The following is a 22,706-nucleotide window of genomic DNA, read 5'->3' on the forward strand; positions in this document are numbered from 1 at the left end:
AACAAGAATAATTGGAGGCCCCCTTTTTGTTTCTTTCCCAAAAGATCCAAAACACCAGAAGCCCCCCCCAACTTTGTTGCCTTCTACAGCTGCCCCTACCTTCATGAAATTGGTCAACAAATCATGGCAGGGCTAAGAGGAGGGTGTGGAGAGTTAGTAATGCATGGACATCCATAAACACATGCACACAGAGAAACATTTAATTATATGCCTCCCCTTAATAGCCTAGATAGGTATAGCTATGATGGTGTTGGAGGGCTACAGCTCCTTCAGCCTATCTGAATTAGGTGTATGGATTGTTACAAGACTCTGAAGCAAATCAAGGGTATTATTTAAGAGGGTAAAGCTGTCATGCAAACAGAGAAAGCAACACCAGAATGGTATTTCCACAAGTGTGCAGCACAATAAGGCCTGACCTGCAAAGCTGAGCAGGGAATCAGACCTGTGAACGTTGTTTACAATCTGCAACATATTTTGTCTGTAAACCTATCTAAATCTGAGTTACAAGGCCTTAGCTCTTAAAACATATGGTTGTTCTTAGGCTCTTGCATACTTTTGTTACACACCAAACCAGGTGAGAAGGTCTGTTCTGCAGCAAGCTGATGTTCAGGAACTTTTTTTTCTTGTGGTGAGGTCAAATTTCAATATACGCAGCTTCCCTAATTCTGTTTTTCCCTAGAGTAATTCTGAAATGGAAGCAAGGTCCTGCAAACTAATTGTAATTGAGCTAGTATGACTAAGCTATACTGGAGGAAAATCAGCTGAACAGCGGATTTGCATTTTGTCAAAGCTATGATTTTTACAGTTAATGCAGGTTTTAGGAAAGCTGTTCTGCAGCATCTCTTCAGATAAGACCTACAATCACAGAATGGTTTGGCAGTCGACCAGAATGGAGCACACTCAAAGAAAAGGCAGAATTATACCTGGAGTGTTGCTCCTCACTAATATGCACAGCAGATGCCTGTTTCACAGTTTACCCTTTGACATCCCACTATGATGTCAGATAAAGCTACATCTTATGAAGCAATTTCAGTTCCTGTTACTTTGACACTTTCAAGTGCTTCCACACCCAGAGGACAACCTCTGAAGAACTGCTTGCCAGTATTATCTCCACCTAAGAGTTTTTTCTTTTAAAAACTTAAAAAAAATAGTACTGAAAGCATTGAAGAATTATGAAAATCACATTTTTCTTTGCTGCATGGTTCTTACTGGATCTCTTTGCTTGCCGTCATGCTTATCTACAATATCCCTTGCCTGACATAGAAGATGCAAAGTTCATTGAAGACTGTGTGAGAGCTCACAACACATTTCGATCCAAAGTGAATCCACCAGCCAGCAATATGTTTCGCATGGTAAGGAGGCGTTCATGATCTGTTTGAAAATTAATATAGATTGTGCTGCTGATTTAGCCCATCTTATTCTTCATTTGCTTTGTGCTTTTCTTTCCTTTTCTGTCAATCATTTCTGTACTATATATGTTAACTCTTTGTAGGAGATAGAAAATACATTAATTTTCACAGTATTGTTCAGTTTTAATTTGAAGGGAATTCTTTGTTTAGGGATGGGTTGCTACTCTAAACTCCAGCCAGAGCAAAGGGCTGTATTGCAAAAAATAGTGTTCAGTTCTCAGCATTTCATTTACCTCTTTCTAAAAGAGATAGTAATCTGTTTTATGTTAGTCCAGGTTTCATAGAGGGAAGATGTTTGGTATTAAAAAGCTCCTGAACAGGCAATCTGCACAACAGGATTTGTTGAAAATCTATCATCTCCCCTCGTTTCTTCCAATCTAGAACATGTGTTGAAGACAGGGACTTGCCAGGACATCCATTTAGATACATGATCTTCATATGCTGTAGCAGTGTTTGAAGAGTAGGGATACTAATATCTGGGCTGGAAAGCAGAGCTTCCTGTAAATACAGTGGATATCAGAACAGGCCATGGAGAGGTCTCAGCTTGTTCAGTGGAATGCATAAGGCAAAAGGTAGACAGATAGCTGAGGGAGGTAACCCCAGTCAGTTCATGCCATTACCCTGAGCCCTCCAGCAGTGCTGCATCGCTGAAAAGGAAGTTAAATGCATAACCGCATGCACAATATGAAACATTTCTATGAAAGGAAGTTCATAATAAAGGGGTAAAATTCAGACTACTTGTGATTTTAATTTCCTGCCATTTTAAAAAACAATGTTTAATTTAAAATGCTAGCACACAAGAGCAAACTTAGCTGCTCAGGTCAAAGAACCAGCAAGCCTGGAACAACAGCAGGACAAATATATAGAAACCTCTTGAATCAAAGGTGTTGCATTGTATTTAAAAGCTCTTAGTTGATTTTTCTTGTATGATTTTTTTTCAGCCTTGAGCTCATGCAAGTTTTTATCATCCCTAGTATCGTGTAGCAAACAGCTGCACAGCCTAACCACAAGTTGTGTGAAGATATTTCCTTGCATTTGATTTGGACCTGTTAATTCCTAGCTTCGTTTGACAGTCTCTGGTCTTTGTATTGGAAGGAGCAAGTAATCATTGCTTATTTACCTAGTTCACACAAGATGTCCAGCTCTCTCTGATCAAAGCTGCAGAGCACTCTCTGTTGCTTTATGAAAGCCCTCCATACTTGAAGATGATAATCTTCCTTCATGTTCTCTCTGCCCTTTCCAGTTCTAGTGTCCCCTTCTGAAGGTGGGGTGCTGCACACAGCATTTAACATAACTTCTACAGTGGTGTAATTATATCCCTGGTTTTATACGCCATTCCTTTTCAAGGAATTTCTAACACGTTATTTGCTTTTTAGACTACTTCTAAACACTGATTTACAAGTGGTAATAGCCAGCTCCAAACCTGTAATTATGAACATGCAGTCAAAATTTTTGGGTTTTTTTAAAACACATCCTTTAACTTACGTTTCTCTATACTGAATTTTACCTGCCATTTTATTGCTTGGTCATTCAGTGGCATAAAATCTTTCTGCAAGTCTCACGGACTGGTTTCTCAAATTATCATTTGTGCCACTCAAGATGGGAATGGTTCCTCCTCAGCCCAGCAGAGATGAGTGAGCCTTTTATTTGCTTTGGCCACATGCTGAGGAGGGAGAAGAGCAAAGAGGCAAAAGGGGCTGAGGAAGGGAGCAGCTGTGATTCTTCTCCTCTCCATCCCGGCCAGCAGAACAGAATTCCTATCTGGTCTAGTGATAATTGTAAAGTGCAAATCCCTGGACAGCCAACAGCTCCTAGGCATAAAGTCCCTCAAGCCCCTCTAAGGCTGGGGGTTTCACCCAGTTACCTCCTCTCAGGCCTAGCAGCTTAAAGACTGTTAAATATTTTAACAAGTCAGATGCCACAGGACAGCGGATAGATACTACACGTCCTGCAATATCTAAGGGAGAAGGAACAAAACCAATTTGCTTTTGCTATGGGAGTAGAAAAGTCAAGTCAGAGAAAGAAACTGAACACAGGGATGGGAAACAGAAAAGGGGAAAATAATCCTTACAAGTTTCTGTTTAAAAATGTTTGAATTCAAGTAAGTCACTGCAGTGGAGGTTATAGTATGTTTTCTTCCTTTTCTACAGTCCTGGGACGCTGCTTTAGCTAAAACTGCAAAAGCGTGGGCAAAGAAGTGCAAGTTTAAGCACAATAGCTACCTTAAAATGCCAGGGAAGGTGCACCCCACCTTTACTCCTGTTGGAGAAAACATCTGGACTGGCACAGCCACCATCTTCTCTGTGGATGCAGCTATCACTGACTGGTTTAACGAAGTTAGGAGCTATGATTTCAACACCAGGACGTGTGCTGACATGTGTGGTCACTACACCCAGGTGAGTCCTACATGCCCAATGGTTTATAATGTAATGGTTTAACAGAAAATCCAAGTAAAGGCTTGGAAGAGACTGCTTTGGAACAGGAATGACAGCAAGGGTTTTTACCCCCCAGTTTATTGCTGCATGAGATTGGAAATAAATATTCCAAGCCCCAGGGATGTCCGAGTCCTATTTTCAGTAGTAGTGGAAAGGGATTATCCCCCTGACAATTTCATGTTTCCAGGGGAGCCGGATAATAAATATAAAAACATCTCTCAATCAGTCATTTGTCTCAGCTGCCCTTTGGGTTGTTGATGCTGCTCCTGTGTCAGCTGTTTTAAACTTCCACAAGATCCTTCCCTTCTTCTTCCTCCCTTAATGCTGTTGCTTTTTCAGCCTTTGAACTGGTGCATTACATATTTTCCTTTGCCCTTCAGGTTGTTTGGGCAGAGAGTTACAAAGTTGGCTGCGCAGTTCACTTCTGCAGTACAGTTGAAAATTTTCCAGGACTCTTCAGAGCAGCACATTTTGTTTGCGACTATGGGCCAGCGTAAGTTAATTATGGCATTTGGGGTTTAGGTTTTTTATTCTTTAAATATCCTATAACTGACCTGGTTATCAGATGCCAACAATGATGGGAGCAGTTGTAATAAATTTCAGAAGAAGCTATGTCCACATGTCACCAGTCCAAGGGAAACTTCCACCAGCTATTGAGAGCAGAAGCTGCTGGATGTAGTCGGAGCTGCAGAAAATTCCTTCCTAAAAAAGCAGGCGAGCAGATCACAGCTGAGAGCACTCGCCATAACCAAGAGTGGTGAAATAAGATCTGTTTTGACTTCAGTTTCTGCAGGAAAAGTAGGGAAGGTGCAAGCTTTCCACTTGAGAAAGATTACATTTTCCTATGGCCCCACCCAAACTTCAAACAAGATATTTTAATTGAAGAAATAAAAAGAAGACAGTCCTCTAGTTTGTCTCATACCTTGCAATTTCTGGACTTACCTTTTACAGTTTTGTTTTTAAAATACAGGTGGGTAATGAGGGACTAGAGGCAGATTCCTGTATGCTTACACTGAATAATACAGTATTGCCTGAGAAGTCTCATTAATTTCAAATGGTGAGAGTCACCAGGTAGCTGCTCCCCATGCCAGTGAGAGCTTTAATCTGATCTAAACAGAATTTCAAACAATTGCAATGATCAGTTTTTGGATAAAGGGATTCCCCCCCCCCCCCAATAACAGCTTTTCATAATAAATTATTCTAACAATCTGATGAAACCATGTATTTAAATTGGTTTTCAAATGACTGAGCTAACAAAATACTGTTCTTCTGCTTTGCAGGGGGAATTACCCAAGAAAACCATACAAAGCAGGTCAACCATGCAGTGGATGCGGTAATGAGAAGTGTGTAGACAAGCTCTGTGGTAAGACCAAAGCAATCAACTAAGAAAACTGCATAGAAATAAAAGTGGCAAAATTATCAGTGGAAGTATAGCAGTGAGTCAATTTGCACTAAGTACATAGTGGGTCTGTAGCCCACCACACAGCAACAGTACCAAACCCTGGTAAGAATAGTATAAGAAGGAATTAATTGAAATACTTTGCTGTTGAAGGCTCTCAGAGGTAGAAGCCAGAGTTTCTGATGAAGAGGAGTGTCAGTTGGACTACTTTCTGCCTTTTATCTGATCAGGAAGTCAAATCTAAAACAGTAGCCCCAACAAATATTCCCCGTCTGGTTCTTCTTTCCTAGCAGAAATGGTATATTTAACTTCTGCTTTCTTGCTTGTTTAGTATGTTCTATCACATTTTCCAGAAAACTATTGTTCTGAACCAATAACAAGACTATACTGAAAAGCACACTTATTTCTAACTTCCACAGTTTTCTGAAATACAGCTGTGAGAGCTTGTTTTTCCACAGCAGTCTGCAGCTGTGGACCGTTACGTCATTACACCTAGTCCCAAATTAGTCAGAAATAGTGTTTTAAATAAACAGAGATGAAAGGACATGCAACAATGTCTTAAATCAAATATGAATTTTATACAGAGGTTTAATGGCGATGGTGTCTACGAGCCAGGCTCTAGATAGCTTCAGCTGTAGAAATAATTGAGCATTTGTTATTCTTATTTTCTTCTGTGATATCCTGGCTGACTCATCTTGAGGTCTCAGACTGATGCATCACAGGAAAACTAGAAACATCTCAAAGACTAGGGGGAGGGAGAGGTGGAAGGGAGTTTTTAAAAATTAAGTGCTAGATCCTACAACCCATTTTACCATATTCTCCTATAGAGCAAATCAGCAATTGCAATAAGATGCACATAGGCAATCCTGCAAATGCATCAAAGCTCTTAGTAAAGGTGTACTTCTGTGATAAATTTAGTAGTTATATTTGTCTGTCTGTAACTACTTAAATTTGGCTTGTGTATCAATTTTAAATACATTCCATGTTTTGTTTTTATTTGCTATTGCCTCCTCCCCATACCACAAATTCTTCCTAATACAGCTGCTTCTTTTCTGCTTCTCTTTCAACTCAATAAAAATATGAGCCCCACGCCAGTTGGGAACCTGCTCTTGTTGGCCTGCTTCCCCCTTGCAGGATGTTTTAGGAACTCACTGGCATCATCAGTGCAATCAGCCAGGCAGCAGCAATGGCTTAACCTCTTTACATTAAGAACCACCACCGAATGATACATTTATTCCCTTTTCTGCTCTCTCTACAGAAAATACAGAACGTGAGAAGCTGATAGGTACGTATCAAATTGTTCTTAATTGCTTTCCTATAAGTGCTTAGTTGCTGGCTGGGGTTAAACCACGACAATGGCTAAGTTTGATGGGTCTTAACAACTCTTTCTTCACTGTTTTTTAGATTATGCCTACTGGTATCCAGACTGGGATACAAAGCCCCAGCCACCGCGGCCCCATACCCCCAGGCCTCCCGCACCCCCGTACATCCCACCTGCTGAGCATCCGCGTCCCTCTTGTGACCAGTACTGTCTTAGTGTTTCGATTTTAAGGCCACTGTTTTTGGTACTATGTGCTGGTGCTGTTCTTTTAGTACAACAGAAGTTTCCACACACATTTTTTTATGAGTAATGATCAATTAAGATACTGATAGTGATCCTGCTGCTGTATTACTCTCAGAGAAAGGCATGCAAATGCAAAAACACTCGGTCATCTCTCCATTATCCTTGTGATGTTTGTCCAGCATAGAAAAGGCTTCTTCTTCACCCAAGGCAAGATACAAGTGGCTGTGCATAGAGTAGTGTAATTTATTGGCAGTAGCTGCAAGATGCTTCTACGTTTGCACGAGCCTTTTAGCACTGGCTCAGGAGTAGATTGCTAGGGGAACCACATAGACTATATATTAATATACATGCTAGCAAGCCTCCTGGAAACCTGCAGCATCACAAAGACATGTCTGAAGTGGCACAGAAGATCCAAAAGAAGCAATAACTCATCTCCATTAACCTTCAATTATCCCAGACATCGCTTTCCCCAGATAACGGAGATTTAACTGTATGTATTATTTTTAAGAACAGGAAAATTAAAGCTTGTCCTTTACTCTATTTAGCCTATGTGTGTCAGTCTCCATTAAAGTCACTTTATTGTCAGTTGTACTATTCTGTTCTTCTCCTCTCAGAGTTAAGCTTTGTCCTCCATAGCTAGAAGAATAGCAGGGAAAATTGATAGAGCAAGGATCAAGATGGAGTGTCAATGGGGAGAGCTTAATTTTAGGATGTGAGATGGTGACAAAATCTGAAATGCAGAGTAGATGACAGCCATCCTGAGCTTGCAGGCAGGGGAAGGAGGGGGAAGCAGGGAGGAAAATCAGGAGAGGGAAAATTAAATGGGCCCAGGACAGGTTCTGGTTCAGAAATGGAAGATCTCAGCCTCATTAAAAAAGCCCAAACTGTTGATGGATTCAGTTTGTTTTTAGAGACATTTAGCCCTTGACCCCTATTGTTCCTATATACATTTGTTAGTAAGGGAAACAAACCCATCTTTCAAGCTAAGAGATACTGGCTGATACTAGCAATGCATAACTGTGCTATCAATATTTAAAGCTGTTTCTCCTCCTTTGTCTTAGTGCTAATGTTTTGAGAACACAGTGACTCAAATTCTGAGCCACGTTGCAGCTCTGAAGGAGCACAGCATCCCACAGAATAAATATGAGCCCCAAATGCTTGGGCTCTTGTCATATGCTGCAAAATGTCACCATGTAAGAAGATACATATGTAATTTCACAATTGTCAGTTCTTGTCTGCTGCCATCTTTCTTATCTAGCAACAGCAAGTAGGCTGGGGGAAAGTGGTTGGGAATGGGACACAGCTGGGACAGCTGACCCGAGTTGACCAAAGGGATATTCTATATCATATAACATTGTGTTCAACAAAAAAAAAACTGGGGTAGAAGAAGAAGAAAGGTGGGGGGCTGGATTCCAGAGTGGCCATTGCTCAGAGACTGTCTGGGCATCAGTCTGCTATTGGGGGTGGTGAGTGATTGCCTTTGCATCACTTGGGGTTTTGGGGTTTGTTTGTTTGTTTGTTCCCCCCCCTGCCTCTTTACACATATATTAAGCCGTCTTTATCCTGATCCATGAGTTTTGTCACACTTCTTCTTTCTGTTTTCTCCCTCTGTCCTGCTGGGGAAGAGGCAGTGAGCGAGCGGCTGTGTGGGTGCTTGGCTGCTGGCAGGGGTCAACCCACCATATTATTCTGCTCTAAAAAGTGGCCCATAGGGGAGCTGTAAGCACAGTGTTTCTCATCCACGATTCCCTCAGAGGGCCTTTTCACCTGTAAGCAGTCTCCCCATGAATAGCTGGAGATGTGCGACCCACAGGACCTAATGTGTGCTGGTGGGGCTGCTGTTGCAGGCTCACAGTGTGACCCCGGACCACCAACCTGCATGTGGCCTTGCCACCAGCCCCAACACCTACAGGACTGCATGTGCAGGAGTGATAAGTGGGACCTACACCCAGCTGTTCAAAGGATGCAGATTCCTAAAACAAAACCTGGAGTGGGAAGAAACTCAACCTCATGCCCACAGAGATGTCCAGGCTGGGACTGTGGGAAAGGGCTTGAGCTTGATGGACAGGTCATAGTTCAGGGCAGTGTGAGGAAGAAGGTGGTAATGGTGGTGGGTCCGAGCAGGGAGTGTTGGGCACCTGAGGCAACATGCATGGGACATCAGCTCCCAACTCCTGGCTGTGAAACCCAGCGTAGGTGCTAGGTACCTGGCACAAGACAGCACCAACCTTCATAGCACCCACCTCTGCTGGGGGCTTGGGTTGTAGGTAATGAATTATGAATTGCTAAAGCCTGGGAGGAGAAATTTATGGCAACACATAGCACAAGCGTGTGATCACAGGAGAAACGCATCAATAGCTGCAGCATATTTAAATTGCAGTTCTCAGCCAAACTTACCCCTCCAATAACTTGTGGTACAACCAAAGTGATTGTTCATACTGTAGTAAAAGTCATAGTTCAAATCAATTATTTCTCACAGCATTTTGGCTCAGAGTAACAGCCTTAACAGCAATGCTATTTTCATGAAAAGCAGTAAATGTATCCAAAACCTTACTGCAATCCATAGTGATTGCTATGGATGGGATGGTGGGGCCAAAGAAACAAAACCAAAGAAGCCCGAAGGACAGAAGAGAAGAAGTTTGCCCAGCACAATTAAAGAAAGAAGAAAAAAAGAGAGAGACAAAGCTGCCACAGCTCTGATGTGAGCTTGTAGCTTCATTTCCTTATTCTCATAGCAACACTCCTGAAATATGACTCATTTCCTGTGACCAATGCCATATTCAATTACCATGGCTAAGATAAGTCCAGCCCACAAGCCCTCCAAGCAAAATGCTGCTGGTGGAGCTAAAACCACCTCGTACAGCTGAAACACTCTGCTCTTAAAGCTGGAAGACCAGAGGCTGAGAATCATGACAAGCAGATTTTCTGCTTGTGTGCTGGCTTTACTGCACTTCTGTCGTTCCTCTGACTCCTATGAACCACCGACATTGCCTGATGTTGGAGATCCAAAGTTTATTGAGGAATGTGTGCAAACCCATAACAGATTCCGGTCTGGAGTGAATCCACCAGCCAGCAACATGCTCTACATGGTAAGGGGATCTTCACGACTTATGTGCAACTGTGTAGTATTATGATGGTGTTTACAATTCTCAAAGATTGTTTTTGTGATCAAATGCAAAAAAAAGAAAAAAGAAAGAAACCCCAGCCTCCTGGGGTCATAAGAGCTACTTCTTTTTAAAGCAGAGAAAAAGCCTCTGATTATCAGATGGCTTTATACGATCAGGTATGTGTATAGTTTTGCCTGGCTTAATTTCCTCATTTGAAACCCAATATTTCAACCCTCAACCTAACGCTGTCGTTTTGTGCTGTGAAAAGCCTCCTCGTTCCAAGGCACCGCAGCTCAACAGCCTGGGGTGTAATTTATGTGCAGACCTAAGCACAACCTTTCATACTTGAGTCAGCAAGGGCAGAGACCGTTGCCAAATGACACTGGAGAGCTTTCTCTAAGCTTTCTTTGCAAGGCTCTCACAGACTGAGCCAACAGAGCAGCTGTTCCTAGGTGCTGGGGCTGCAGGGGAAGCCAAAAAGCAACAAGTGCAGCAGGAGCGAGCGCTGGAGGCATCAGGTCTCACGTCGCTGTGCACCCCTGCCTTCTCCCTGGCCACGTCGGGCAGCAGTGCCTGCAGTCACCATGCAAAAGAGAGCCTGTCATGATTCAAAATATACCCAGAAGTGGCCACCTCTTATTTCAGATGGCTCGTGACACTTGTCTCCCTGCTGGGTGGCACATGGAAAACCCAGCAAGGAGGAAGCTGTAAATGCGTGCACAAAGCTGGGCTTATGGCTGAGAAGCCCATCTCTGATTTGTGAGATGTTCAGTTCCAGTAGCTTGGGAGCTGTCTCTTGCAACATCCATCACCTTTTTGACTGGGTAATACTTGAGATATCATGTTTCTTCTTGGGATAATCTCCACAGATCTCTCAGATGGACCATAGCGATTGTCCTAATTTCCTTTTGCTCCTCTTTCTTACTATCTTGCACGGTCACCACCAGAAGAGGACAGAACCATGTCTGTAATCAGCAACACCCCAACGGAAGTTCCCCCCCCAAAAAAGCCCATTTTCCATTTCTGGTTGTCAAACACTAAAAAAGAAGTGCCCATTAGGGAGGGGTAAGTGAGCAGTGAGCAAGCTTGAGATGCAAGCCTGACAGGAAACAATTTAGTTTCTCTTCTAGATGTGTCTTTTACTTCAGCTTTCTTCAGCTGGGCATCCTGAACTTCCAGTACTTATTGCTCCAGATTCTGTTTTCTAGATTGCTTTACTGGCCCTACAGTAACAAAATCGTGCTATGATGTATTAAAAGAGCAGTATTCATCTTCTTAAACTGTGCCTAATTTTTCCTTTTGAAAAATTCAAGAACTGAAATCTGAAAAAAAATGGCTTAAGAAACAAACAAACAAACAAAGATGATTACAAATAAAACAAGAACTAAATCATGGTAAGTTTCTTTTAAAACACTGCCAAACCCTTAGTCTTAAGTATGACCACTCCCAGGAAGAATTTAATGTGGAGAAAGCAGTACAATACATGATAAAATCTATTATCAAAGTAAAAGTATTGGAATTGAAACCAGCATATTTCTTCATTTTTGAATGACCTTTAGCACTTCAAAAATGAGGAAAAGAAGATTACTTCTTTATTTCACAGGGAACTTCTTTTTGCTGTAGATAACCATCCACCTAGATATGTAGAAATGAAGACTATGAACTCAGGGCATTTCCACCTTTTGGAAAAATAGTTTTTAAAAGAAAATACAAGACAGAAACTCCTTTAACTGCAAGTAACAAAGCCCAACCATCTATATTTGTAATACATTTATTATAAAATGATAATGCTGATCTAACTTTTTTTTTACCTGACAAATGTGACCCCTTTCCCATTCACCCAAAGCATTGCTTAGGCCTGTTCCTAGGCTCTTCAAAACCAGCAGAAAGAGTCTCGCCAGCTTCATCAGGGCTTCACAACAGTCTCCTTTGACTTACTGCTGCCTCACATCACTTTTCACTTATCGTATGCTCAGTTTTCCCTCCCTAAATCAGCAGTTTATAACTCATCTGAGTTATAAAACCAAAACTGAGAAATAGTTCATGGGAAAAAAAATTGTAATTACTATTGTCTCAAACAGCGATTATATCTATATGCAAACCTCCCTGTCCTGTGCATTTTTCCCCACGCAGTTCAGTCTAATCTTTTTGTATAAATGCAGTTTCATAAGAAAATAAGGAGTATAACTATAGTTAAACTAAAGATCATTCTGAACTATGTTTCTGCACATTGCTTTTTCAACTGTCAGCCAGTTTAAGCACAAAAAAAAGAAAGTACATTTAAACTCACTAATTTACCTTTAAACTTATTATTATGTATACCTTTATGGAACTTTAAACTTATTATTAACACTGTTATAGGATGAAGGAGAAAAGAGATGGGTGGACTCTTAAAAAGCAGAATGTGAAAAACAAGACAGTGAAGCATTAAGGTGCATCCACCACTGTCACACATCTCTCATCATGGTCTTCTTGCGACCTCAGAGCATTGCCAAGATGTAAACTGCAGCCTCTGTCTTAACTTGCAGTAATGCTAGGACTGGAAGATAACTTCTGTAGAATGCCAGATTTTGTTCATTGTCCCTAAAAGTTATCATCTAAGGAAATATCAAGTGCTCACTTGAAATAAGATCCCCTGCCCCAAGTTTACCTTTAATATTCAATACACTGAATTCCTAGGCAAATTATTTATGTGTTAGTTTTGTGGGAAAATACACCCCCCCCAATGTCAGCCATAGGAAGAAATGGAAGACATAGGTTACAAAGTATTTTCAAATCTCTGTAGATGTATTTTGGTATGATCTTGCAATTTTTAATTACTTATTGGTAGCATAAACCATACACAAATTGTTTCACACTTATCTATAGTACAAAAAAGTTATATTATGTAAAACATAGCCATAAAATCTAACAACCTGCAAGTCCTTTTCCTTAGTCACTGTTACTGATCCGTTCAAAACAATTTCTCTAGTGACTCCATTGTTTGCAGAAGCAACTGAGATATTTTGATCCACATAGAAAAGGACAAATAAAAAAAGGGTGATTTTTTTTTTTTCAAAAAGTCCAATCCAAAATAGTTCAGCAGTGCTGAACAACTGCATTTATGTGACACAAAGTGTAACTAGAATTACTGGCATACACTCGTGGTATTGCATTTTCCAGGAGGTACAATGCTGTATTTGCTCAAACAAGTTGTGTGCACAAGAAAACCCAGCAAAACCAGATGCCACCTCCAGTGCAAACAAAAGACTTATATAACTCAATTGCTTAAACAACCAGTTTCTGTAGGATTGAATAGCAAGTGAATGAGTGATTCCACAAATATGAATTCAGCACTAATGTTTGAAGCCACCAAACACAAAGGTGCAAACCAAGGGGTTGAGTTTTAACTGTCCCAAAAATCACAGCATGCTTGTGACGTGACCTGCAAGCAGTGGCCTTAATGCATGAGGCTGCACTCCAGTCTGATTGGTACAGTAAGCATATCCCCCAATACCCAGATTTCCTGTAAATTCACTGTTTAAATTAAATTAACATTCTCTCATGGCTGGCACAGCCTGGAAATGCACATTGCGCCCCAGATACTGTATTTGACTGATGTACAGCTCTTGGTGTCCAACAAACTAGTCAGCCAAGATCACCCACCACCCCAAAAACTTCCTCAAGTTTAATGAGTGACTAAGCTCAAATCAGAAATGAACCTATAAGCCAATTTACCATGTAGCTCTCCAAGTCCAGCAGAAGCAAAAAATAAATGAACATGAAGCACATACGGTACTGAGACCCAGCTTTTCCAGAAAGTTGCCCTGAATTACTGCATTGCTAAGATACCAAAGTGATTTTTAGTTGTCTTTATTTTGCAGAGTTGGGATCCAGATTTGGCAAAGACCGCGAAAGCTTGGGCAAAGAAATGCCTGTTTAAACATAATACGTACCTCAAAGATCCAGGGCAGGCTCACCCCAAATTTACCCCTGTTGGAGAAAACCTCTGGACTGGCTCACTTTCTCTTTTTACTGTGCAAGCAGCCATCACCTCTTGGTATGATGAGGTCAGCGCCTACAATTATGCCACCAATAACTGCAGAGGAACATGTGGCCACTATACGCAGGTAGGCATTGCATTTCTCCATCTAAACCACGAACCAGCGTTGCCATTTTGACACAGAAACTCCAGATTTCTGTTGAAGATTCAATGAACTGTTTTCCAAGTGTTGTAGTCTTATTTTCCGTCTGTGTGCACGAGATGTTCTCATGCCCCCATTTTAGGGAGGAAAAGAGTCACTGCATTTTTTTTTAAATATGCCAGTTGTATTTTGTTTCCAGGAGGAAAACAGGACAGCCATCAAGCAGCCGGATTTAGGCAAGCAGTGGCCAAAAACCAGGCAAGGGCAATGGCTGTGGGCTGCACTGCGTGGTGGGACGAGGTCCCAGCTCTGGCAGGCAGCCTCCGCATGGCACCACAAGCCATGCCAAGGGCTGGGGAAATACCAGCATGAAAAGAGATGTCTGCAGCTCTGCAAGCATCACGTGTGCATTTTTCTCAACCACGATTCCCAAAGAACTAACCACGGCTATGGGAGAACAGGACGGCTTGCAACAGTGGCTCTAGGGATTACATTTTGATTTGAAGCTATTTAATATTTTCTGTGCAGATACACATATGCATTTAGGACTTGAAGAGATGAGCTGAAGCTGGTGGGGGGTCTGAACGACAGGCGCAGAGCTGTCTTGCTTGCAGAGAAGATATTTGGATGCAGGAGCCGTGAGAGGTGACAGTGTGTTGCTTTTTGACCTTGCTCACAAGGACACGGCAAGAGTCAGCATCTGGAAACTGTGGTGAAACGCACCTTACCTGGCACTAACGTGCAGTGCTGTTTACCACGTTGTTTGTAAAGGAGCAGCCCAGATGGTTGCATGGGGGAGAATGAGAAAATGAGATTATTCTCACTTGGAGTCGGCAGTGATAGTGACTGTAGCTAGAAGCTGCGTGTCTGCCCCGTTTGGGAGGCACCCTTGCATCTGCACCTTTGGGGAATGCCTGGTTCCTCTCCCTCCTTCCCAGCTGTGGAGAAGGGGAGTTTCCTCTGGGTACAATTACTGCAGCTACCATGAGCACATCCCCAGCGTGTGCCTCAGCCGGTGGCCGCCTGGGATGGGGAGGGTCCTGTGATTCGGTCCTTCACCGTCCTCGGGGATGCAGCTGTCTATGGCTGACATTGGGAACAGCCTCTGCTCTGCCGCTGCACTGAGAACACCCTCAGGAGCCCAAGCAGTGTGTCCTCTTCCCAGGGCTGGCACCAAACAGCCGCCAACCGAAAGGGCCAAGCCTCCATTTTGAGTCGGCAGAGGTGTGAGAGTGTTTCTTCGTCTCCTGTGCTGCCGGGATCTCTCCTAATCTCTCATGTAGTCCGTCATTGCTGCTGTTGTACAGCCCTCGGGTACCACTGCACCCTCGCCTCCCCTCTGCTTCTGTCACGGGGTTTGTTTTTCCAGGACTGAAGAATTTGGCTGCACTGTAATCTTTGAGCTGGATATAGCATGCTGGGCCAAACCGAACAGCTGGTAGTAGACAGAGGATCATTAGATGATGTAGTGCCCTCGCCTCTAGATTATCTTAGTCGTGGCCATGATGCTTAAAGGCAGGACCACAGCCTGGACACGCTCCGTCTCCCTGCTCCTCCCGTAACACCCGTGCCTTCCGGCAATTTGCCTACACCTCCCCTCTGGATTTAGTACGGGGGCAATCAGACATCATGGGAGCTGTATCAGAGCTAATGGATTGCCACAGAATCACAGCATTGTATAGGCTGGAAAAGACCTTTAAGATCATCAAGTCCAACCGTAAACCTAACACTACCAAGACCACCACTACACCATGTCCCTAAGCACCTCATCCAAACGTCTTTTAAATACCTCCAGGGATGGCGACTCAACCACTTCCCTGGGCAGCCTGTTCCAATGCTGGACAAGCCTCTCAGTGAAGTAAAATTTCCTAATATCCAGTCTAAACCTCCCCTGGCGCAACTTGAGGCCATTTCCTCTCGTCCTATCACTTGTTACCAGGGTGAAGAGACCGACCCCCACCTCTCTACAACCTCCTTTCAGGTAGTTGTAGAGAGCAATAAGGTCTCCCCTCAGCCTCCTTTTCTCCAGGCTAAACAACCCCAGTTCCCTCAGCTGCTCCTCATCAGACTTGTGCTCCAGACCCTTCACCAGCTTCGTTGCCCTTCTCTGGACACACCCCAGCACCTCAATGTCTCTCGTGTAGTGAGGGGCCCAAAACTGAACACAGTATTCGAGGTGCGGCCTCACCAGTGCCGAGTACAGGGCCATGAAGCAAAGAAGACAAACTTCACCTTTTCCTTTGCAAGAGAGGAAAACTACCTGTTACAGCCAGTCATTCTTTCTTTCAGTCATTTTAATAAACACCTGGTGAATTGTGCAAAACCATCAGGTGTTTTTCAGAATAAACTATGATTTCGAGATCCATCACTGCTGCTTTCCCCCATGAAGTCTACGCAAGGAGTGCTCCTCAGCCAATTTGTTGTCACGAAACAGAGGAGGGCAGATCTTCTCCGTAACACTTTAGATGCTGAAGCAAAGCCTTTGTCACCAGTGTACCTGTCTGTCTTTGCAGATTGTTTGGGCTACAAGCTACAAGGTTGGCTGTGCTGTCCATTTCTGTCCCAGCGTGGCATACTCCTCCGTAACCAATGCAGCGCACTTCATCTGCAACTACGGGCCGGCGTAAGGTTTTTCATCACAAATATTTCACAGGGTTTGGGGTCCTGCCCCTTCCCTTCCACAATGTGCAACTTTATTAGATCAGTCCATCCATTCTTGTGTTTTGTGGGAGGAAATGGTCCCCAAAATAGAGAAGGAGGTACACCTCTGTCCAACCAGCTTCTTTTGGCTAGATGAGGCCTATGTATTGTAGCCAAAAAGCAGTGGCACTGGTAAAAAGGGTAAAATTTAAGATACTGAAATGAAAGTACTGAAGTGATCACTTGAAAACTAATCCCTTGCTCCTGAGTGCCAAGACGGCCCCAGACTGTTGCCAAGGTGCAAGCCCAAAATCTGAAAATATTTACACATGTGCCTGCAGAATTAAGCCTCTAGGTCAATAGTTTGGATAAATATTAAAGTGTGCAATGCTTGCAGCTGCAGTCTTAGCTTTAGCATGAGAGTTCGGGGCTGAGGGCTGCTTGTGAGGCTGGGGCTCCTCAAGGCAACAGTTTATCTGGAGGTGCTTCATATGCATTGTCACTAGGATATCTGTTGCATCTAGGATGGATGCTTTTTTACCCTTCTCCAGCTAATTAATGCCACCACAGTTTACACAGAGCTTTAAAAGCTTTACATGCATACCATGTTGGGCCAAGGCCATGCCAGCCCATGAACTCGAGCAAGTTTGGCATTCCTGTTGTCCATGCTTCATCCTTGAAGAATATCCTTGACCAGATACCTTGAAATGACACAGCGGCTGCTGTGCTAAAGCAACAAAACTGCTCTCTTCAGAAGCCCCACACCCAAACGGGCTGGGGGACCATTGCCTCTGCCGGTTCTCAAAAGCCACTGATCACCCAGGGCAGCCTCTCCTTTCCCTTCTCAGCACTTGCTAGATGGTGCAGAAACCCCGTGCACAGGCAAGCAGGCCCCCAGTGCTGCTGGGAGATGCTCTCTGTCCCTCAAGCCTCATGCCTGGATCTCCCAAAAACACAAGGCAAGCCTTCCTCCTCCTGCCCCTTAGCCAATATCTGTATCATGCAGAGGACCAAAATCACGGTGGATTTCTTGCCCTGCATCAGCAGGGACCCCACAGGGAAGGGGAGGGGTGCCCTCAACCCTCAACAGCACCCAGCAGAGCGGGCAGGGTGCTCTCCAGGGAGGCAAAGGGCTCTAGAGAGGGCTTTAAAACTGGGCCCTTCCCTGCTGGGTCAGGACACCGCAAACAGGCTGTGCGTACTAAGAAGTGCGATAATGTAATGTCTGGCTGTTGCTTTTGAGAAGCAGCAACTTAAGTTCTTTATTTATGTAATCTTCAACTGTTTTCAACTCTGCCAAGGGCCAAAGCAAGATGCATACACAATTTCAATTCCTAAAGTGAATATACTCCCAAGGATTTTCTTCAGCTTAGACCAAGGAATGAAAGCCTCACCTTGCTGAAAGTAGAGGTTTTACCATGAAGTTTAGCACTGCTGAGATTGCATGCATATAAAATCCCTCTCAGTACGTTTATGGGCAGTTTGAGGCATGCTGTAAATCTTGCTTTGGCCATGCCCCAAGCAAAGCAGAAGCACTGAGCTGCGTTTGGTGCGGTATCAGAGGTGGGCAGGTAATACTGAGCCAAGAGCCCGGGCAGTTTGAGAACAGTGTTACTTTCCTTCGCAGTGGGAATTACCCATGGCGCCCGTACAAGACGGGAGCAGCGTGCAGCGACTGCAGCGGCGAGCGGTGTGCCAGCCAGCTGTGTCGTAAGTAGAACACAACCAGCCCTCCTCCCTAAGCACACGTAGAAAGGGAAAGAGCACACAAAAGAATGGCAGGAGGCAGGCACAGAACTCTCCTGTTCCTAAATATAGTCTGAAAAACTGCAGTCAGAAGCCAAGTGAGCAGTGATGCACAAAGAGAGGGGAGGAGGGCAGAAAGAGCCTGTTTACTACCCCAGGAAGTGACGGGACGGGATCTGCTCTTCAGGTTCTGGAAGGCACAAATGGGAAGCACAGTGTCCTGGTTTCAGCTGAGGTTGAGTTAATTTTCTTTAGAGTGGCTGGTATGGGGCTATGTTTTGGATTTGTGCTGAAAACAGTGTTGATAATACAGAGATGTTTTAGTTGTTGCTGCACTAGCCAAGGACTTTTCAGCTTCCCATGCTCTGCCAGGTGCAGAAGCAGCTGGGAGGGGACACAGCCAGGATAGTTGATCCAAACTGACCAAAGGGCTATTCCATACCACATGACATCATGCTCAGTATATAAAGCTGGGGAAGAAGAAGGAAGGGGGGACATTTGGAGTGATGGCGTTTGTCTTCCCAAGTAACCATTACGCATGATGGAGCCCTGCTTTCCTGGAGATGGCTGAACACCTGCCTGCCCATGGGAAGTAGTGAATGAATTCCTTGCTTTGCTTTGCTTGCGTGCGCGGCTTTTGCTTTACCTATTAAACTGTCTTTATCTCAACCCACGAGTTTTCTTACTTTTGCTCTTCCGATTCTCTCCCCCATCCCACCAGGGGGGAGTGAGCGAGCGGCTGCGTGGTGCTTAGTTGCTGGCTGGGGCTAAACCACGACACACAGAAGGGGATACACATCCCCTCCCAGGGCCTCCAGGTTATTACCTGGTGCATGAGCTGCAGCCTGAGCTGGTGCAGGTCCAAGCGAGCCTTGTCCCCACCGTGCCGCTGCCGGGGGGGAGCACGGCCACGGCACTGCCAAAGCTGCTCGCTCCACTAACCATCAGCCAGGCCATCTGCTTTCCCCTAAGCACTGGGAGGGAGCCAGGGCAACGTGCACATGTGCAGGTGCGAGAGCCCTTCACAGGGTCGTGGTGCTCAGCCTGAGCCCCTGGCAGCCCACCCGATTCACCGGCCCTTGGCTTTGCGATGGCCAGACGGGGTCAGGTGGAGAGGAGACCTTCTGCAATTCCCATAAGAAGGGCAAGGCACTGTGCTGTGGACATCTGCCCGGGGGGAGCTGAGGGTACAGTCACACTTCTCCCCAGCACTCAAGCCCAGCGAACGAACGGAGCAGGAAGGTGGTGTTAAAACACCAGCACCGCAGGAAGGAGAGGGAGTCCCTGACTCACGGGACTGTTAAACGTTACTTACAGGCTGAGGATCTTAAATGCAAGGCGCTGGGCAAAACTCAAAGAGATCTTGTGAAGTGCACCTGAGGGAGCGAGTCCTCTCTATGTCAGCCACTGGTGGGGGGAGAAATCAACATGGTGTGATCAAGTGTTCCTCAGCAAAGCCCCAACAGTCGCTGCAGGGCTCTCCCAAAGTCTGCGGGTCTTTGCTTCTTCCTGGAAAGAAACGCAGCTCCCATAGCAGCATTTGCGAGCCCATTGTGAGGCTCACACTTCATTCCCTTTTGCTTAGACTCAAAGTGTTTATAACGTGTAACTCTGCTGATGGTCACTTCTTTTCCCTCTCCAGAAAATGCAGAGCGTGACAAAGTCATTAGTAAGTACCACCAGCATTTACTGCTTCCATTTGTTGCTCTTGGTGCAGTTATACTTGAAAACAAGTAACTTGTTTTGTTCATAGGTGATTCCAGGTGGCGTCCAGACTGGGACAGACCTGCATGTGATGAGTACTGCATCACCGTTATTGCTTTAAGGCCGTTACTCCTTATACTGACAATTCTGGCCACCTGGCTCCTACCAAAATACCGGTCTATAGCACCTGCCAGTGAGTGACGCACATGCTGAAGACCATGAAAGCACTTAGGTCAACTCATCCCTTCCCTGTACATAAGTTACTGGCAGCACAAAGATCAGTAGAGACATCATTTGCATCCACGGGTGATTTAGAAGTACAGAAATACCATCTTCGTTGCAGGCAGCAGCTAGGAGAGCTGATAAGCAGCTTTCTCATTGCTCAGAACCAGTAACTGGTTTTAAATTACCCATGTATTTTTTTTCCAAAGTGCAGCGGTGTGAGCAGGATCTGGTGGGTAAGGGAGCACACTGCCCAGGCAGAGCACTGAGGCGCAGGCAGCTGCCTGCCACACTTTCTTAGGAAGGGCTGGAGGGAGCCCAGCCCAGGAGCCTGGCCCCAAGCCCCGGCCGAGGCCCCCAGCAGAGCACGCACCTCTGTTGTTCTTACTGAGCTCTTTCCTTGGACACTCCTCCAGCAAGACGCAGGGTGCCCTAGAGAGGTTTTACATTTAGATGTTTTTCTAATACCTTTTGGACCCATGTGAGCTCTGGCATTTGCATCCTGGGGCAGGCGGTGCATTTCTGAGTCTCACAGTGCACTGAGGCCACTGATACTTCTCTTTGCTTAGAATTTGTTTTTAAACATGCTTCATCTGTGCCAAGACAGAATTTCACCTGTGTTTACACATGATTATGTATCACTGCAATCTTTCCTGTTTTTTTCTTTCCTCTTTTCTAAGCATAGGGGGGTTGACTGCTATTTCAAAAAATAAATCATTATTTCCTGCTTCTCATGTGTGGCAATCGTGTATTTGCAACATGATCTAAAGCTTAACTGCTGGTACACAAAAAACCCCCACATTCAGCTCCAACCTGCACAATGCTGAGAAACACAATGCTGGGAAAGATGGCATAAAACTCCAAATAAAATCACGCTGTGCCCGTAGTTATGCCTTTGGTTCAACAGCTGCCAAGGGATGAGTCTCCTGGAACCTGCACATCTGGAGTAAGCAGAAAGCAGTGGGGACAGCTGCTGTGTTCAGCTGGGCATGTCCTCTACCGACCGCAGTCGCTCAGCTTGAGCGGAGGCTGGAAGAAGCAGAGCTGCACAAGCACACAGCTGGACCATAGCAATGCATATCTATTCAGAGGCGGGTTTAGATGCCTCTGCACCATGCCCCTCTGCAGGGCACAGACACCCACCGCTGTAAAGGAAGCCGGGAAGTTCCCCTCACTGCTTCGTTTCTGCAGTCCTGCCCCTGCAGTACCTGTCAGTGTTTCTGCATATGTACTCCCGACCCCACTGCTGGGGTGGTTGTCAACTGAAAGCACTGGAACTGGGACCAGTAATGTTTCTCACATTACTCTTCCAGGTAGTTAACTGCTTGCAGGTAGAATCCTCTCAGCATCACAGCATTCCCTGAATAAACCATTTTTCAAAATGCAAATATGGCTGGGGACAAAATTCCAAATTTTGCCCTTGATATATATCTTTACCCTTGATATATACCAGAGCCTCTGTAGCCAAGCCAACACCCTCACAGACAGGAGATGAGCAGTTTCTTTTCCACACTCCAGTGACCAGGGTCCCAGTACCCATGCTGGCCTACTTGTGAGAGCACCAGGCTCAGTTCTGTCTTCCAAACTAGGCAGGTTAGGGTGTTTAAAAAAAATCCCCATTACAAAAGCAAGGCCATGGGTCTATCTGTTAAAAAGAGCAGCTATTTTCCTCCTTGTCTTTTTGCCACTCTCTTTTGTGCAAGACCCAAGCCTCGAGCTTCACATACGGCAAAGTCTCATCTGACAACAGGACAGCAAGCAGCACATGGGCAGCAGGACTTACTCTGTGTCTTGCACAGGGCTCCCACACCAGCACAGAGCCTGGCACAGTGTCTGCCCCACTACTGCAAAGAGAAATGCAGGAGAGGGAAGAGCATATGCTGCTGTGTCCAGGGAGCAAAAATGAGCTCAGCAGGAATTCTCCCCTGCTTAGTTTAATCTGTGCTTGGTCTCCAGGAGAGTAAACAGAACAAACACAGACCCCTTAAAGTTCAAAACATTCACAGAACTGTCATTTAACTATGTACTTCAGCAGCTCTAAGGAAATACCATAGAAAAAGCTTCATTAAAAACCCTGTAAATCACTGGGGCTTAGGGGAAAAAAACCCAAAAGTTTACAACCTGGTATCTTTCAAACAAAAAAAGCCTGAAAGTCAAAAAGTCAAAGCTAAACAAGTACTGCATCTCATTTTAAGGACATCCAAAAATCCAGATATTTAACTCCTGATGATCAAAGCACTTCTGAGTTATCCACATTTATCTTATGGCATATACCCATGAATTCCATATGATAAATGCAAAACTGATACATAAATACAGCCTTCAGCCTTGCAAGTCTATAAACTCTAAAATCAGT

At 44.5% G+C, this 22,706-nt stretch overlaps 2 protein-coding genes across 2 annotated transcripts; both read left to right on the forward strand.

Moving 5' to 3' along the window:
• The first annotated feature begins 1,081 nt into the window (after window positions 1–1,081).
• On the forward strand, window positions 1,082–7,306 carry LOC140660196 (glioma pathogenesis-related protein 1-like). The gene is made up of 6 exons (XM_072880810.1): window positions 1,082–1,352; window positions 3,560–3,805; window positions 4,225–4,337; window positions 5,125–5,207; window positions 6,502–6,528; window positions 6,648–7,306. The coding sequence occupies exons 1-6, from the start codon at window positions 1,173–1,175 to the stop codon at window positions 6,872–6,874; spliced, it is 876 nt and encodes a 291-aa protein (XP_072736911.1). The 5' UTR covers window positions 1,082–1,172; the 3' UTR covers window positions 6,875–7,306.
• Window positions 7,307–9,601: 2,295 nt separating this feature from the next.
• Window positions 9,602–21,072, forward strand: LOC140652682 (glioma pathogenesis-related protein 1-like). Its single transcript, XM_072863788.1, has 6 exons — window positions 9,602–9,896; window positions 13,778–14,023; window positions 16,552–16,661; window positions 18,306–18,388; window positions 20,067–20,093; window positions 20,178–21,072. Exons 1-6 carry the CDS (start codon window positions 9,717–9,719, stop codon window positions 20,327–20,329), a joined length of 798 nt encoding a protein of 265 aa, XP_072719889.1. The 5' UTR covers window positions 9,602–9,716; the 3' UTR covers window positions 20,330–21,072.
• Window positions 21,073–22,706: the final 1,634 nt, after the last annotated feature.

The sequence above is a fragment of the Ciconia boyciana genome, chromosome 1 (genome assembly GCF_034638445.1).
Source record: "Ciconia boyciana chromosome 1, ASM3463844v1, whole genome shotgun sequence".
Taxonomy (NCBI): Eukaryota; Metazoa; Chordata; class Aves; order Ciconiiformes; family Ciconiidae; genus Ciconia; species Ciconia boyciana.

Bases quoted from the DNA above. Each gene is read 5' to 3' on its own strand.
- LOC140660196 (XM_072880810.1), top strand. From the start codon at position 1,173: ATGAAAATCACATTTTTCTTTGCTGCATGGTTCTTACTGGATCTCTTT. The intron at 1,353-3,559 runs GTAAGGAGGCGT...CCTTTTCTACAG, and splicing joins CCAGCAATATGTTTCGCATG to TCCTGGGACGCTGCTTTAGC. The intron at 5,208-6,501 runs GTAAGACCAAAG...CTCTCTCTACAG, and splicing joins GTGTGTAGACAAGCTCTGTG to AAAATACAGAACGTGAGAAG.
- LOC140652682 (XM_072863788.1), top strand. From the start codon at position 9,717: ATGACAAGCAGATTTTCTGCTTGTGTGCTGGCTTTACTGCACTTCTGT. The intron at 9,897-13,777 runs GTAAGGGGATCT...TTTATTTTGCAG, and splicing joins CCAGCAACATGCTCTACATG to AGTTGGGATCCAGATTTGGC. The intron at 20,094-20,177 runs GTAAGTACCACC...TTTTGTTCATAG, and splicing joins AGAGCGTGACAAAGTCATTA to GTGATTCCAGGTGGCGTCCA.